Source organism: Rhineura floridana, chromosome 2 (assembly GCF_030035675.1).
Source record: "Rhineura floridana isolate rRhiFlo1 chromosome 2, rRhiFlo1.hap2, whole genome shotgun sequence".
Classification (NCBI taxonomy): Eukaryota; Metazoa; Chordata; class Lepidosauria; order Squamata; family Rhineuridae; genus Rhineura; species Rhineura floridana.
The window spans coordinates 79,160,378-79,179,108 of NC_084481.1; the positions used below are offsets into that span (position 1 = coordinate 79,160,378).

Genomic DNA, 18,731 nt, shown 5'->3' on the forward strand with positions numbered 1-18,731 from the left:
AAATACATATCTTAGTTCCGTGTTTATAGGAAACCCAGGGTTGTAGTCCTGTACATACGTACTCTGGGAGTAACCCCATTGAAAGCAATGGGACTTACATTTGATTAGATATGTGTAAGATTGTACTATCAGTGCAAATGGTACATTGTAATCCACAGGCAGAGTTCTATTTTCAGATTTATTTTCCCTGCTGAGCAGTATGGAAGACACGGTCTGCCTAACAGAATTTTAACAAATTCAGTTTTGTGCTGCTATTCTTTGAGTATCCTAAATTGCATGTTTGAAAGTGACAGAACTCAATAGGAAACCCAAATTCATCATCTCACCCCCACCAATTCTGGGGGCAAGTGTCTCTTTTTTTTCAAAGGACTTTCTAAAGCTATGTTTTTAAGGTCTGTGGTTCTCCATAGAACACTATGCCCTTTAATCTGTTTTTCAGAAAGGAATTCTTCTTTTTTGCAGAATAAAGTAATACTTTGTAGGCTAATGGTGACTTTGAATTTGGTGCAATATGGCCTATATCAGCCTTCTCCAACTTGGTGCTCTCCAGATGTTTTGGACAACAACTGGCATTGGCTCTATCCATCATCAACAGTTGCAGTCCAACAACATCAGGAGGGCACCAGGTTGGGGAAATCTGGCTTTGCGGAATCACTAACCCCTGGACCTTTTTACTTATCTGCCACAGTAGTTTAAATGGCAATTTTAGTTTTGTTCAAATCAAACAGCTGCAGGTTTAAACAAAATAAAAATAAGCACTAAACAAGAGATGGGTTTTGTTGAATCTATTTAAATGGTGGACTATGGGCTTATGAACCATACAACACATTATACCAGTATGATCTTTTTCATGAAATCAAAGAACTAGATGGTGTCTCGATGAAAGTATGCTTTGCCTGAGATCCTTGGTCAGAATTATTCTGGAGGCATTTTTCTGTATGAGCGGAAAGCTTCCATTAAACTTCTGTTTTCAGAAAAAAAATAATTGCAGTATGTGGAAATAATGCGCCCCTGATATGTGTGTGCTTTGAGGTGGAGGCAAGATATTGTAGGATAAATTGTTAAAATTAAAACAGAATTGCTAAGAGTTTATTATGATTATTGCTGTTACAGAATAGTGGGCAAGAAGATAGAGAACGAATAAGCGACATACTAATTGGAAAATGCCAGAGCATGGATTGTAGCGGTATTATTACTCAGAGACATTTATTCCAGATAGATCAGATGAAAAACAATAAGTAACTTTTAGCCCTGTTTTCTTACACCCTGGTTTGTGCAGGATAATAAACTTCTAGCTCATAGATCAGCTTCAGCACTTTAATCCAGATTTTGCCTGTGTCCTCTTGTGTAGCTCCTCTGCCTGGTTCCCCCAAATACAAGTGTGTGTGTATGTGTGTGTTCTCTCTACCTCTTGTGAATATACTAATAAAGGAGAAAGCCTATTGAACAGGTATTCATTTATAGTTCTGTTCTTCACTAGCTGCTAGAAAGCCAACAGCTGTTGATGAAGCTCAGCCATGATTTGAAGATCAATAATAAAGTGGTACATATGTTTTCCAGTCTGCTAAGCAAACCTATTCATTCTCTCTGTGAGATCTGCCAGTTACAGAACTCTCAGTCACATCTGAGCTGCTGTCTGTTGAGTATCGGGGAAATTAGAGTATCGGGGCAAGCTTGTGAAAGTAGAGATAGTGGCTTTCTTGTGCATTCCCTACGTCTTTAATCTACTGATAGGGAGGGGGAACAGGCAGTAATATGCCATGGGAGAAGCAGGCAGGGGAGCTGGCCAAGGAGTGGAATGTGTGTAGCAAGTTGGCTGCTCATTTGTCTTTAGGAGGAAGAAGGCAGCATCGCTCATGCATCAGTCCCTGATAAATGAACAGCATGGACATTCTTTTCTTCATCTTTTAAAGCAGAGTGCTTTTGGACAGGCTGTCTGTTAGAGGGGCTAACATTTGATTTCCACCTTCTTTTTGGTTCAAAATGCTTTTTGCAGGAGTAATGAAGAGTTGGTGCTTGCTAGATTCCTTGTTAGGGGAGAGAAATTGGAAAGCTGTTTGTGGTTTATACATTGCTTGGGCCTGTTCTACATCATACATAGGAAGCTACCTCTACCCATCTAGCTCAGTATTATCAACACTGACTGGCGGAGGCTTTCCATGGTTTCAGAGAGCCGTCTTTTTCATCCTTAACTGGAGATGCCAGGGATTGAAGCTTGGACTTTTGGCATGCAAAGCAGATGCTCTACCACGGAGTTCTGGCTCCTCTCCAGGTACAACAGCAGATGTAATGCTGCACCTGCCTGAACACCCAGTATTCTTACCCCAAACCTGCAAGGCTTCACTCTTTTCCTTTTCCAAAACTCAAACTTTTTTTCATGTGGGGGTATGGTTTGTCCATTCCTGGTTTTGCAGTTTTTTAAAAAATGCTCATACTTTATTGTGGTCTTTAGAATGCCATCTATACTCAAAGATTTGGCTGGCATGTTTATTTTGTAATTGATGCCAAAAGCATGTGTGGAGTGTTACAACTGGAGGAGTATTGCAGATGTTGGAGTGTGGCAGGCTATTTTTTTTTTAAACCCACCTTATATCTTTAAATTCAGTACTTTGAACAAAGGGAGTTGGACTTGATGGCCTTATAGGCCCCTTCCAACTCTGCTATTCTATGATCCTAAGATGCCTTCACATGGACTACTTCTCAGGGTGGTTCATGACAGATCCTTTTGGAGGTCACTGATTCATAGAGTCACCATAAGTCGTGATCAACTTGAAGGCACATAACAACAACAATGAGTTGTATCTAACTAGTCATGACTAACTCAAGTTCATTCATTTCAGTGGGTCTACTCTATGATTTAATCAGATTCAACCCTTAGGCTGCAATCCTAATTCCATTTACCTGGAAGAAAGCCCTAGTGAGCTCAGTAGGACTTACTTCTGAGTCAACATGGTTAGGATTGTACTGTTAAGTCAGTTTATTAAACACTTTATACAGTATTTACGTGATATCTGAATTCACCTTTATCCTTAAAACAGAATTGGAGGAAAACACATTTTAAAAAACAAACAAACAAACCCCAAGGACTCCTGAGTAGTTCTTAGTGCAGAGGAAAAATACAGAAGAACAAGCACAGATCAGTGAAATGGTTTACATAGAACAATCTTTCAGGGCGTAAAACAGTAGATATGGGAGAGAATTGCAATCTATAGAGATGAATTTTATTCTAGGGCTTCTGTAAACTCCTCTGTTTCTCTACTTGCACTTGCTAATAGATCAAAGGGGCTAATCCCTCATTTATTTATTTATTTTTAAATATTTATATGCCGCCTTTCCAAACAAAACGTTCTCCACAGTGGCTTACATATTAAAATAAGAGTACATTGACTGTAACAGAATAAAATAGACCCCCCCCCAAAAGAAACACCACAAACAATGCAAATAACAAATTCTATAAACATAAAAAAGTAGCACTAAAAGTCACCTGAGACAGTTTTCTGAAAAAGTTATAGAGCATAGTGGAGCTTTGACTGGCAACAGATAAGGCAAGGGCGGGGATCCTTTGGCCTGTAGGCCTACCCATTTGGCCCATGAGGCCATTTTGTACAAGCCACACCAACCTGTCCTACACCTGTTGTTATATATGATGGCAGGCATGGAGCAGGTAAAAACCTGGCTCAGCTCAGCTGAAAGAGTGTTTGCAGGTACCACCCATCAGCTGATCAGCAGTGCCTCCAAAGTGCCTTTCAAAGCATAGGGCAACGTAGTGCTTTGAGAGAAACTCCCTGTGGGCAAAAAAGATCACGTGTTGTCATTGTGTCAGGTTGGCAGAGCCTCCCCCCCCCCCAGTCAATCACCCAACAGCATTGTGATATGGATTTGCATGCTTTGGCCAGTAGTCCTGTATTAGAAGCTCATCTTGTGTCAACAAAAACATTCCACATTTTTCAGAAACAACTAGGAGACTAACAGTGCAGTCTTGTACATTAGCTTCCCCCAACCTGGTGCCCTTCAGGTGTTTTGGACTACATTTGGACCACCAGTCCCACTCAGCATGGCTGTGTTGTCTATGCCTGATGGGAGCTGCAGTTCAAAACATCTGGATGGTGCAGGTTGGGGAAATGCTGCTAGTTTACTTGGAAGTCTTAGAACGAAGTAAGACTTATTGTGTTCAATGGTGTAAACGTACACACTATATTGCTCTCCTGCCATAGGGTTCCCTCCCCACATGCACAGAACTGAAGGTGGTATGTGGAAGGTATCATTGTCCCTTGCAGGCATCCCATTATATTATCTGGTCAATGGTCTTTTAAGGGTTTTTTTAGGTGACAATTTCTCACTGAGGTGGGCAACCTATGCCTGGAAGGTTCCACTTCAGGGTCTTGCATAACTGGGTGCTCTATTATACAGAAGACTTTGTTCCGTATAAAAGATTAAGATGTCAGGGAGAAGATTACTAGCCTAGCTTTCTCTTGGATGTGCTAGTTTTCTGTGGATAGAAATCTCCCCCACTCCCAGCCAAATCTTGGGAGCGTTCTATTATTTGAATCCTCAAGTGAAATGGTATAGTCTGGATGTTGGTTTATCCCTTTGCTGAAAACTAGGCCTCTGGTCTTTGCTAGCTATGTATGAACATGACTTGACATCCTTTTGGCCTTTCCTCTACCTAGTATTTTAAGAAATCTCTGCAAAGAGTTGTGCAATTGCATATTTGTGGGTTGTGATTGTGCTTACTTGCAAATTTTCTTCTGCTGTTTTTTATGACACAGGCTTATCTAATGATTTGTGCATAGAAAGTGCAGTTGAGGAACATTTTTTTAAAAATGCAGACTTCTTATTATGGGAAGTAAATGATGGGTTTGTGTGTAGAGAAATAACAAGGACATAACAGGGATATACTCTATTTTCAGTCATACTCCTTGCTTTTGTAACTTGATAATTTGGGGATATTTACTCTGTCCTCAAATGGATAAACAGTTTTCAGCACCAAATGTGCAGGTTTGTGCACACACACATTATTCACATACTTAAGTTTTAAAGTTTTATCGTTCTTTCTTTAAATATAAGGCTAGCATGTCACTATTTGGAATGAGGCAAAATTTACATTTCACATACCAAATATTACTTCTAGCCAAAGATCTCTTATTTCATTTTGACAGGAACTTGGATCCCTATGAAAGCTCCTAAACAGCAAGATGGACTTTTCAAATAAAGTCTAATATTTTTTAAATGTTAAGAAGAACGTTAAAGAGCAGCACTTTGGGGCTAAAGCCATTTTACACACACAGAGAGAGGGGGGGGACTCATTTTATGGCCTTAGCTAAGCACCTGTATCTTCAGCCCTTTGTTTGCAATGTGAGACGATGTTGGTCTACCTTAGAGGATTAACAAATTACTCTTTGTGAAGAGCTTTGAGTACTTAGGGAAAGCACTGTATAAGTACTATTATGACTGTTAAGCATGCAAAATCAGGGAATCTGGTAGAAATGTCACAAGTAGTGGCCAAGTGGTTAATGTATTCACCTGCATTTGGAGTCAGTGTAGGAAGCTGTGTGAGTCAGACTACTGGTCTACGAAGCCCGGTATTACCTACTTTGGCAAAGATTCTCCAAGGGCTTTCTCCAGCCCTGCTTCCTGAAATCTCTTTAAATGATTAGCGTTCCTCACTCTGCTTTGCCCCTGCCAACATTCCCTTGGGAACAACAACTTTGAGTAATCCATAATGGAAAAGGGGTTTGGTCTGAAGCTAGAGAGTAACCATTGGTTTGGCACTTACCTACTCTCTGTGTGGTTGCAGAAGTCTAAATTGTGCTTTTTGCAACTTGAAACAACTTCCTGTTTACCTGATGCTCTGTATGTAAAAAATAATAGCTCGCTAATTTTCCTCCCTACCTCAGCGTTCATTGTTTCCAAAGCTTTATTTCTTCTAATTGCTACCTTCCCATCATCCTGACATGTCTATACAAACACATGTTGTGTGTGTACAAATCTTATATCCTGACTTTAAATGATACTGTAAATGCACACAAAAGATACGTGTGTTTGCTCATAAGAAAAGTTCAAGCTCCCCTTCCCCCACACTGGCTTTGTTTAACATCTAGCTTGATGAGCTCTGAAGAACTCAAAAGCTTGCTCGCTATTTGTAACTTTTGGGATGGCCAAATAAAAATATTCCCATACTATGGATTTGAGAATTGCAAATCTATGTCAGACTTGAACCGTGGTGAATTGGCTTCAAACTCCCAGTGGCTGATGAAAGTTACTGGCTGACCTTGAACCAGTCACTATCAGCCTAATTTACATCATCATCATCATCATCATCATCATCATCATTATTATTATTATTATTATTATTTATTAAATTTATATACCGCCCGACTAGCAATAGCTCTCTGGGCGGTGAACATAAAATAGCATAAAAATACAATGAATAACAAAATAATACTAAAATACAATCAACAATCCAATACAATAAACATTTTTAAAAGTAAATCAGTGTAACTTAAAATGCTTCAGAGAATAGGAAGGTTTTGACCTGGCGCCGGAAGGAGAGCAGAGTCGGCGCCAGGCGTACTTCCTCGGGGAGCCTGTTCCATAGTTCGGGGGCCACCACTGAGAAGGCCCTAGATCTTGTCATCACCCTCCGGGCCTCCCTGTGAGTTGGAACCCGGAGGAGGGCCTTCGTAGCAGAATGTAGTGCATGGGCCGGTTCATATCGGAAGAGGCGTTCCGCAAGGTATCGTGGTCCCGCACCGTATAAGGCTTTATAGGTTAATACCAACACTTTGAATCTAGCCCGGAAACATATTGGCAACCAGTGCAAGCTGGCCAGAACAGGTGTTATATGCTCGGACCGCTTGGTCCTTGTCAGCAATCTGGCCGCCGCATTTTGCACTAGTTGTAGCTTCCGAACTGTCTTCAAAGGTAGCCCTACGTAAAGCACATTACAGTAATCCAAACGTGAGGTTACCAGAGCATGTACCACTGATGTAAGGTCCTCTTTACTCAAATAGGGATGTAGCTGGGCTACCAACCGAAGTTGGTAAAACGCATTCCTAACCACCGAGGCTACTTGAGCCTCAAGTGAGAGGCAAGAGTCTAAAAAGACTCCCAGACTACGAACCCGCTCCTTTAGGGGGAGTGTAACCCCGTCCAGGACAGGGTATATATCCACCATCCGATCAGAGAACCCGTCCACCAACAGCATCTCAGTTTTGTCTGGATTGAGCTTCAGTTTGTTAACTCTCATCCAGTCCATTGTCGCGGCCAGGCAACGGTTCAGCAAATCGACAGCCTCACCTGAAGAAGATGAAAAGGAGAAGTAGAGCTGCGTGTCATCAGCATACTGATGACAACGCACTCCAAAACTCCTGATGACCTCTCCCAACGGCTTCATGTAGATATTAAAAAGCAGGGGGGACAAAACTGACCCCTGCGGGACCCCATATTGGAGAGCCCGCGGTGTCGAGCAGTGTTCCCCAAGCACTACCTTCTGGAGACGACCCGCCAAGTAGGAGCGGAACCACTGCCAAGCAGTACCTCCAACTCCCAACTCCGCGAGCCTCTCCAGAAGGATACCATGGTCGATGGTATCAAAAGCTGCTGAGAGATCAAGGAGAATCAACAGAGTTACACTTCCTCTGTCTCTTTCCCGACATAGGTCATCGTACAGGGCGACCAAGGCTGTCTCGGTGCCAAAACCAGGCCTAAAACCCATGGCTTGGTTGTGAGTTAAAATGGAATAATCCCAATGGTTGCTTTTAATGAACTTTTTGTGGAATGGGCAGGATGAAAATCTAATAACAAAGATGGCTTCCCAGCTAACTCTGTGTTGAATCATGAACATCCTTTGGGCAAAAAAAATTTCTCACTGTCCATACTTCAATTTTGTTTCCTCACAGGAATTTGGCAACAAAAAATCCATCACTTCGAGGTGCGACTTCATTGAAAATCTTATTACCAATGGTTGTGCAGGGCACTTTGAGAGTACAAAAAGCAGCATTAATATATTGAAGAACCTTCCTTTGAGCAGTAAGGGCTCTAGTGTGGCCAATGCTGATGTTATCCAGATAATGCCTCAAAAGATCTCACTAAATCTACGGCCTGGTAAGCTAGCACTCAATGTCTGTAACTTGTGTGGATAATTTGCAAGCAGCCTGGATACTCTATGGCAGGGATAGTCAGTGTGGTGTCCCCTAGATGTTGTTGGACTCCTGACTCTCTATCAGCCTCACACATCATGGCTTATGGTTAGGGATAATGGGAAGCGTGGTTCAACAACATCTGGAGGACGCCATGTTGGCTACCCCTGCTCTACAGGTTTGTTCACATATAATGCCAAACCATGGTTTGGCAATATGGGAGTAAGCCCTGTGTTGTGTGCCCATCCTCCACTCACATAATCCACTTAGTTCCTAGTTTGCAGCAAACGATAGTTTGTTATTATCTTGGAACCTTGCAGTATAGAATTGTTTATTTCTTTATAAAAATATTTGTATACTGCTATTTCGTTAAAAACATCAAAGTGGTTTACAACATGTTTAAAACAACGACCATAGAATTTTTTTTAAAAAACATTAAAAATACAATAAAAATAAAGGTCAATTGTTGCAAAAATCATGTTCTTAATTGCCTCATAAGCCTGACGAAACAGAAAGGTTTTCAGCAGGCGCTTAAAAGTTAAATCAGAAGGCGCCAGCTGAATCTCTGTTGGCAGAGTATTCCAGAGAACTGGGCAAATGACATGGAAGGCTCAATTTTGTGTCAATGGTAAATGAGCCTCACCAACTTGGGGGATGACCAAAGCTGCTCCTGCAGAAGGTGTCAGTGACTGAGCAAGGATATAAGTGTTCAGGTGGTTCCTAAGATACCCTGGACCTAAGTTGCTTAGGGCTTTGTAAATTAATACAAGGACCTTGAACCTGGCTCGGTACCAGATGGGCAGCCAGTGCAGATGTTTTAAAAGAGGTGCCATATGTTGTCAGCCATATTCTTCCATCAGCAATCTGACCGCTGCACTTTTCACCAGCTGGAGCTTCCGAACCAGGGCAAAGGGCAGCTCTACATAGAGTGCATTGCATTGCAGTAATCCAGCCTCGAGGTTACCAACACATGGACTACAGAGGTCAGGCTATTCCTATCCAGGAACGGCGATAGTTGACAAACCAGACAAAGCTGGTAAAAGGCACTCCTAGCCACAGAGGATACTTGGGCCTCTAGATACAAAGATGAATCCAGGAGTACCCCAAGGCTATGGATGTGGTCCTTGAGAGGGAGTGTGACCCCATCCAGAACAGGTAACCTGCCTATCTCCCGGACATGGGAGCCACCTACCCAAAGAGCCTCTGTCTTCCCAGGATTCAAGCACAGTCCAATGCAGCATTCAGACACCAATCCAGAGCATTCATAGCCTCTCCTGATTCAGATGTTATGGAGAGATAGAGCTGCGTGTCATCAGCATATTGCTGACACCTTGCTCCAAAACTCCTAATGACCGCTCCCAACAGCTTCATATAGATGTTGAATAGTACTGGGGAGAGAATAGTACCCTGCAGAACCCCATAGCACAAGTGCCAGGGGACCGAGGAACACTCACCTGGTGTTACTCTCTCTGGACGTAACCCTGAAGGTAAGAGTGAAACCACCGTAATACAAAGTATCCAATACCCATCCCGCTAAGTCAGTCCAGGAGGATTCCATGGTCAAATGCTGCTGAGAGACCAAGCTGAAGTAACAGGGTCACACTCCCCCTGTCTTTATCACAATAAAGGTCATCCATCAGGCTGACCAAATCTGATTCTGTTCTGAAACCAGGCCTGAATCCAGATTGTGATGGCTCTAGATAATCAGTCTCGTCCAGAAATACCTGTGAGACTCACAGTACTGGTTTACAGGATAAGCCACAATATTGATAAGATCTGTATCAGTTAGGGTGTCATTATTCCCCCCCTTACCTCCTTGTAAATGAGTCTTCTCCAACGTGATGCCCTCCAGATGTTTTGGATTAATACTCCCATCAGCCCCAGCCAGCACAGTTATAGTCCAAAACATCTGGAGTGTATCAGGTTGGGGAAGGCTGTGACTGAGATAGTTACACTGATTTTTCAGCCATTAAAGTTTTATGGAACTATGTTCCCATTTCCCTTAGCCACCCATCTTCCGAAATTGTTGGGAATTTTACACATTATATTATTTCTTATATGTTGGTGGGCCCCACTTTTCCTCTAAACAACAAGATTAGCTTTGATTATACTGACTTGAGAGATGAACTTGTGATCCAGAAGCTAGAGTTTGTCATATTATTAGCTTTCTGCCAAGATGAAAAACAAAACAGAAAATGAAAGAATTTTGTTGTGGAAATAGTTTTGCTGAAAAGAGGCGTTAGTACAGTTTCAATATTTGTACAAAAATATTTGGCCTTTGATATTTAGTTGTTTTTTAAAGGTCCTTTGTAATGATGTTAAAGGCCATTATAAAAGAGATTCATTAAACATTTGTGTATGTGTCTGGAATGTTTGTGTTGTGTTGTAGTCCAGGCAGACTGGAGACAAAGCAAATGATATTCCCTTCCATTCTTCTCCCCCTGTGCCTGTTACAAGGGAAAGGTTTGGATTTATTTATTAATAAGGATGCTCTTGTGTTTCTCTGGTAATAGTCCTAAATTCATCCAGATTCCCCCACTCTTAAATTTCATGAATGTTGCTAACATTAAAATTCTTCACAGCACAAAACAAGCAAGGGTTTTGATTCTCCCCCTTGGAGTTACACATAAATCAATAGTTATCTGTTGGAATTTGGTTACTAAGCATTCTAGCTTGCAAAAACCACCCTGAAAAAGGGTTTTAATCCCCTTCTGCCATAAGTGCTCTCATTGTGTTCATTAGCGGTTCTCATACAACACTGCTGTATAGCGCACTAGATGGAAAGCAAGGCTAACTAGGGTTCTATCTCCCAAATGCTACTGCATATTAATATATGAAACTGCTTTATATTGAGCTAGAATACTGGCCATACTGGTGAGGCTGATGGGATTTGGAGCCCAACAACATCTGGAGAGCCACAGGTTCCCCTTCTCTGGACTGGATATAGCAGTATTCTTAGTGTAGACTCCACTCTGACTGCCAGTGGTGATCTTTCTAGCCCCACGCTTACTGTTGTGCCGGTTCCAGTGCTTCTCCACCTCTGTTTTTTGAAAACAGGGGCAAACTCTTCCCCTTGTTACTCTAAAACCTGGTCAGATCAGCTTGAGTCTTCTTTTTTAAAATTCAGCTTCAGACAGATGTCACAACTGATTGATAGGTCAACCGCTGCCCCTCCAAGTGTTGCCAATGGAACCACTTTGCTGTAGGCTCAGGTAGGGACAGTGATTGGCCCAACACTTTGCTATGGGCGGTCCCGAAAGATCTGAAATCAGCAGTGGGGAAGGGATGTGTGTCCAGCTGAGGGCAGAGTCACTTCAAAAGGCAGCCAGAAAAACAATTTTCGTTGCTTTTGAAGCAGCTAGTGTGCTCACAGCCTGTATGCTTGGTCCTACTTCTGTTTGGGTTATTGGGTAGGCTGATCTACTTTGATTTGAATAAATTGATTAGATGCAGCTAGGATATGATAATATATACATGGCTAATGCTGTAGCATGAAGGTTGATTTTAAAGCTTTTTGTATTGATTAAAAGTTCACATTTGAATCAAGACAGGTTCACACATTCAGAATCATCTTCCGTGAGATGCATCCCAATTGTCCTGGAGAATGCATTTGCAATGAGAAAATAGTAGCTGAATGGAAATAAGCCTCCCTTGTTCGCTAGCAATTGCAGGGTGAAAAAAAAAGCTTTTCTAGCCATCTGTCACATCAATCACTTCAGCGCAGTGAATCTTTACACTGCAGGTGAAAATCTTACTTGAGGGGAAAATCCCTCTTTCAGTGCATAACAAAATGAAATCACAGGGGCTTTAAAAGCAGTGATGACAAAATGTGAAAGTGGAGAAAAAAGATGTACACTGGAAAAGCACTTATATCTCTGTATGAATATTTACACTTAACTTTACTGGTTTATAATGGCCTTTTATTGTAGAGAAGGCATGCATATGGAAATATTGCTCCAAGCCAATGCCATCTTTTCTTGCCCCTGTAACCCTCCTTTTTAGGTGCTTTGCTTCGTTTACCCCCTTTTGTTTAGTCCTTCTGGCCTTTTCTCTCTCTTCCTCCCCCCCCCCCTTCATCAACGATGATAATCAGGGGACTGGAAACAAAGCCCTCTGAGGAGAGACTGAAAGAATTGGGCATGTTTAGCCTTGAGAAGGGAAGACTGAGGGGAGATATGATAGTACTCTTCAAGTACTTGAAAGGTTGCCATACAGAGGAGGGCCAGCATCTCTTCTTGATTATCCCAGAGTGCAGGACACGGAATAAAGGGCTCAAGTTACAGAAAACCAGATTTCAACTGAAGTCAGGAAAAGCTTCCTAACTGTTAGAGCTGTACGACAATGGAACCAATTACCTAGGGAGGTGGTGGGCTTTCCAACACTGGAGGTCTTCAAGAGGCAGCTGGACAGCCACCTGTTGGGTATGCTATAATTTGGATTCCTGCATTGAGCAGGAGGTTGGTCTCGATGGCCTTATAGGCCCCTTCCAACTCTATGATTCTATGATCACTAGTGCCATTCTCTCAAGTCCCTTTCCCCTGCTCCTGCCATTTCCTTACATCCAGTTTCCTCCTCCTTTCCTATACCCCTGAACTAGAATCAATCCTACCTTCATCTATCGCCAGTTACAGCTAGGGACATTGTAATCTAATCACGTATTTATCAATGGAGGAAGGGGATTGGTCTCCTGGCTGCTGATGCTATAAAAGAAGTTGGACCCAGTTTCTCTGCTAGCCTTGCAGAATTGTGATTTTTGTGGGACTACCTCTGTTGTTTGATGTACATTCCTTGGTTTGTTAACAGCTGGTATAGCACACTGGGAGGAAAGCCTAGCTGGGAGTCCAGAGTCTGTGAGTTCAAATCCCCGCTCATGTCTCCTGGGTGTTAAGGGCCAGCTAAAGATCACCCCCACAGTGAGTGGCTCAGGGGTTACGTGCCCTGCCACCTGTGCAGCCATGGGCAAGCTGCATAGTCCCAAGGAGCCAAGTTGCCCCCCAGCTGGCAGTTGTGGACAAGGAAGGGGCTGGTTTGTGCAGCTGTGGCATGCTGAGCAGGCCCTAGCCAGCTGAGGAGGCCTAGCCTCGGAGGGAGGCAATGGTAAACCCCCTTTGAATACTGCTTACCATGAAATCCCTATTCATAGGGTTGCCATAAGTTGGGATCGACTTGAAGGCAGTCCATTTCCATTTCCTTGGTTTGTTTTAAATTGTTTTATTTAATTGTAATGGTATATAATTGTATGGTTGTAATCTGCCCTTGGACCTCATGGTGAAGAGCTGGTAAGAAATTGCTTTAAAAAAATAGTGTAGTAAAACCAGAAACAGACCATAAGATGGAGATAGACCATGATCTTTTGGCAAGTTGACTACAGATTATTTATTTCCTGCCCAGATTACATGTATTCTAGCCTTTCTCTCTTTCCCCACTCCCCAAGTTTCCCTTGGCCATCATTGATAGGCGATGCATACGCACAGAAGATGAACTTGACAACTTGGTGTTTTGCTCCAAAACGACGGGGAATAGAGTATGATAGATACATATGTCATATTTTAAAACTGCTGCCTGAAGGTTTGCCATGTGGAAGAGGGACAACAACTATTATATTAGGACTATTACTGAAATCAAAGTTGTGGAATAACTTTTTCAGGAAGGTTGTAAGAAGAGAGTGCATGTTCAGACAATTGTGTCACATCAAGGGTTGGCGGTGAAGTAAATGAACCCTCCTCATTTTCTTAGCCTGTGAAGAGGATTATAGCTGTTATCTCTTGAATGGGTAACTTCCTAACTGCATATCTGTGTTGCACAGCTGTTCCTGAAACATGCTTTTTCTTTATGTACCCTTTATGGGCAGCTATATACTGGCTGAAGCAAGAGGCAACTGAGTGTTACAAGCAAGGTTTCAGTTTGAAAACAGCCCTTAATATTTGTGTTAGAGAAGCATTTTTAAAACTGGCACTTCCTAAATCAGACTGTGTCTCTGTTGTGTTTTTACACCAAGCGAAATATATATTGCAATAAACAGGATCACTTCTGCTGAATGGCCAAGGAGTTGAGCCGCTTCCTACTTTGAGAGTTCGGAGCGGAAAATCTTGCTTGGGTGCACTAGGTTGCTGGATCTAACTCACCCAGCTATGAAAAAAATCTGATCCTTTGTGCTTGAAACATCATTTCATGTAGTATTACAGTATATTGTTCCCAATAAAGCCTATTGAAACTAATCATTAGAGATTTATCAATTTCAATTTTATTTCAGAAGGGCTCCAGGGTTTACAATGATCTCTAAAAAAATTAAAATATGTTGGACTGAACTTCTGTTTTTCTTTCTGAACCATTGGGAGTAGAATTTCATGGTTCAGAACAGAGTTTGACTATATTAATGCTAGATGTGTAATGCTGTACAGTGCTAATATCGCCCATCCTCAGTTAGCTCAGGTAACACAGATACCCAAACCCTGGGAAAATCCGAGACACATTTTGAGCTGGGATATTGCATGGCTAAATGACCCTGTAATAACCATAAATTCTGCTGTGATTGCTTGGAGCAATTTCCATCCACAACCATTCCACCTGACTACCAGAGAGAGAGAGAAGTCAGCTTGGTGGGGACTTACTGCCATTTTGGCTCCTCCCTTCCTAGAGCTGTCTCCATCAGCAGCCATTTACAGAGGAGGTGAGACAGCACATCACCTCTGTGTTGGCCTGTTTAGGACAACTGCCATCTTGCTGACTGCTTCCCCAGAACTGTCTCAGGTGCTGGCCGTGATACATGAGTTTGCTTATTTTCCTCTTCCTTTCTGGCCGTCTTCCCTTTAGTATTATATTTAATTTTAACCTGTTATTCTTACAGCAAACTATCTTGACAGAAAACAAATACATGAAACAGCTCCCAGCCAATAGCTGCAAGGCTATGACACCCCATTTCACTCACAACTGGCTGAGGTCCTCTCTAAGAGCTGTTGCAACTTCTTCAAACGGTCACAGCAGAATTGGCATTTGTTGAAGTGCTGTTGACCCATATTGTGTCATGGCTCACAGCTATGCCTGACAGTATAGTTGGGGCTTGGTTGCCTGCATGGACTCTGGTTAAAGAGGAATCACAGAGTTGTAGATGTCGCCAACTGAGATTCATGGAGAATTGCCTCACTTGCTCTTCGCTTCATCACTCCCCCTTCCCCCCTCAATTGCCAGCCTGCAGCTATTGAAGCCTTAATTGATGGAATCAATTATATATTTGACAAAAGGGAAAGTACACTGTCTGGATTTTGGCATGTTATATCAATTACATGTTGCAACAGGAAACCTTCTGCAGAAGTATTCCTACTTCGGCCATGTATCTGTGGCTATTTCTGGTAACAGTTAAGGGGATGGTTCTGCATCTCAAGCTGAGTAAATGCAAAGTGAGAGTAACAAAAGGACTTTCTTGCCTTTTTTCTTATTAACCTGTCATAAATCTGCTGCTTCCACAGGTGATCCGGCCCATTTTCACGTGCAGGTTCGGCAGGTGGAGGATTACCCTGTAGATCTATATTATTTGATGGACCTTTCCCTCTCCATGAAGGATGATTTGGACACCATTCGGACTCTGGGAACCAAGCTGGCTGAAGAGATGGGGAAACTCACCAGCAATTTCCGCCTTGGGTTTGGCTCTTTTGTGGACAAAAATATTTCTCCCTTTTCCTACACAGCACCTAGATACCAGAACAATCCCTGCACTGGGTGAGCAAAGGTCTGACAGCTGCTGCTGCTTTGACACTGAATGCCAGAACATAAGATTTGTTTCATATCAAGCAGAACAAACTAGAACCTGTAGCAGCATCCCATGGCTGCAGGGGAGTACTTGCAAGACTTCACAGCTTGCAGGATCATTTAAAGATAGATACCTCAGAGATATCCCCCCACTTAACACCCTTGAGAAACGTTTGCATACAGCATATTGAATTTTGTGTAGGATCATCATGTTTGCCATGCAGTGGTTTTAGTTGTTGTTGTTGTTATTATTATTATTTGTTAAATTTATATCCCACCCTTCCTCCCGGTAGGAGCCCAGGGTGGCAAACAAAAACACTAAAATCTTCTGAAACATAATAAAAACAGACATTAAAATGTATTAAAACAAAAAATCTTTTTTAAAAGGTTTAAAAACATTTATATATATATATATATATATATATTGCAATATGTAAATACATTTGGGGAAATGGAAACTTTGGTCCCTAGGTTTTTGAAAATATTATTCTTTATATTCTTGGCTTGTGCTTTTAGATAAGTAAAATCAGGACAGTGGCCAGGAACCAAAGGTCCACTCAACCAAATGCTTTGAATAGTTTCTTGACTAGCAATCCCTCTGACTGCATAGCAGAAGACCAGGCCTGCATAATGTGTGATTCACAAAGCCAAATTGGGTCCATCTCCTGTTTATTGTGGCTTGACAACCTCCTGCTTTTGCAGGCCCAGGAAGGCAGCAAAACCAGCAGGTTTATTGAGCCCCTGCTAGGATGGTGGGTTGCAGTTGTCTTGGTGGGTCCCAGGTTGTGTGTGCACCTGTGAAATACTTGCAAGCAACTTATAGGGGAATGGGTGGTTTGTAAAAGGACTTGAGTGTGACATTGTGAGTGGTGTCTGTCAAAGAAAAAAAGGTAAAAAAACAAACCCAGACTCACTGAGTGAATACAAACTCTTGAGCTAGCTTAAAGTAGCTCTGTGGATTCTAGCTGATATTAACATCTAACTTATAGGGATGCTTGCGAGAGTTAACAACCACTGTCCCATACTTTTCAAGCAAGTGCCCAGCGGCTACTGATTTATTGGTCACAATGTCAGTGTTTCTAATAATGTAACAGCTCTGTTGTGATTAAAAAACAAAACAAAAACATTTTAAAGTTGTTGGCAAAGCTTCACACCACATCTGGTGGGATTTTTCTATTTCTAATCCCAATATACAGGTATAGGTGTCCCTGCAGGCAAAATTACTGGCATATAAAGAGGGCTTATATATGATAGAGAGAAGCAGAGGCTCTCTCGAGCCCCCTCCCACATTGGACCGATGCATGGGAAGACAGCAGGACTGTGCCTTCTGGCCCCACCTACGATGTCATGTACTCCTCTATCCTCTTTCCCAACATGCTAGCAATACACCTGCTGCAGCCAGAACACATGTTGGCATATAGAGTGCATGGCTGGTGGATTTGTTCTGCTCTCCAATCATGCACCGGAAAACCCATAAGAGTGTGTGTACACCCTTACTGTGTGCTGTATTCAGAATAATGAATTATTTTCAGCATATATGTATTTTGCACCAATATTGTGCAGTTTGCCTGCATTTTTCTCTACCCAGCATTGAATTTGCACAACATTTGTTTGGCTAGCATCAGTGTGGAGGAAGGATAACAAAGTTGGTAGTGGAAAGGAACATGAGCTAAAGCAATTAATAAGAACAGACAAACAGCCATCCAAGTATTGCTCTTGAACAGAAGTTCTAAATCCATGAGAGCTAGAACCTTTTTCTTTTAAACTGGCTTTATTCTATATCTGCAATGGCAAGCATGCACATTAATTTAAAATATAGCACTCCCTGGAAGTTGCAGCCTGTTAAGAAATAAAACTTGCTGCCTGATCCCATGGATGTTAACTCTGAAGTAAGTCTTGTTTGGTTCAGTGAGACTTGCTCTCAAGTAAGTGTTCTTAGGATTGTAGCTTTAGTAGTAGCCCATTTATCAAATTCTTTGTTGCTCTTTTTAAAGTACTCCCACCCTGTTATCTTCTATCCAGTGTAAGTAACCTTGGGCATCATGGAAGCTGCCTAACTGCTGAAATTAAACTGGCAGTGAATGAATACTTGGCACTGGGGATGAGCTTTTTAGCTCTGAAGGTTGTCTTGTGTCACTCAGTCAAAGCCTATTATGTAGAACACCATGCTCACCTGCTTTGGGCTCTGTGAAGCACAAGACTTTAGGGATACTGGATACACTTCTTTCTTCTCTGGCTTAACTATCTCTGTTCACTCGCTCTAGCCATACTGTCATTGTTTGCCATTCACATCACCTTTGTAGGGAAAGTAAACTGATTAATCAAGGCGGATAACAGCCATGAGGTTTCTAAGTCAGGCAGGCAGCCTCCACAAGTACAGGAGACTCTCCGCTTTAGATCTAGGAAAAAGGAGAAGTGGACATGATCGAAGGGGTGGTGGGGGCAAGGCTTGACAGCCTCTGCTGTCTCTTGCACAACTGTCCTTGCATGTAGACACTGAATGCCCAAATTCGGCTAATATCTTGCAGAAAACCTGAGAATCAAATCTTAAAATTGTACAGACTGGAAGAGAACTATAAAGTGATCCACTGCTCTGAGACAGAAATCTCTGCACTTTAATAACAATATTTTGTTTTGGAGGGAGGGAGGATGATTACTGTGTATTGCCTAGATAATTGTGTACAGTACTATAAGTACAGAATAGGAACAAGAAAAACTTCAGGTGACAGTAGTAGAAGAAAAAGGCTGAGTAAAACAACCTCATGTGTTTTTAAGCAAATTTAGAGGGAAGGCAAAAAGCAAAATGCATTTGTCTCCTTCTGTGATGTTACTTATCCTAGTTAC

The 18,731-nt window shown here is 42.0% G+C and overlaps 1 protein-coding gene across 1 annotated transcript in view; it reads left to right on the plus strand.

The window, feature by feature from the left end:
• The window catches only part of ITGB5 (integrin subunit beta 5), a 106,580-nt gene that overhangs the window by 20,236 nt on the left and 67,613 nt on the right, over positions 1–18,731 (plus strand). The window contains exons 3-4 of the mRNA XM_061609045.1: positions 7,902–8,106; positions 15,608–15,857. Coding sequence (XP_061465029.1) covers positions 7,902–8,106; positions 15,608–15,857 — 455 coding nt within the window. The remainder of the gene's footprint in view (positions 1–7,901; positions 8,107–15,607; positions 15,858–18,731) is intronic.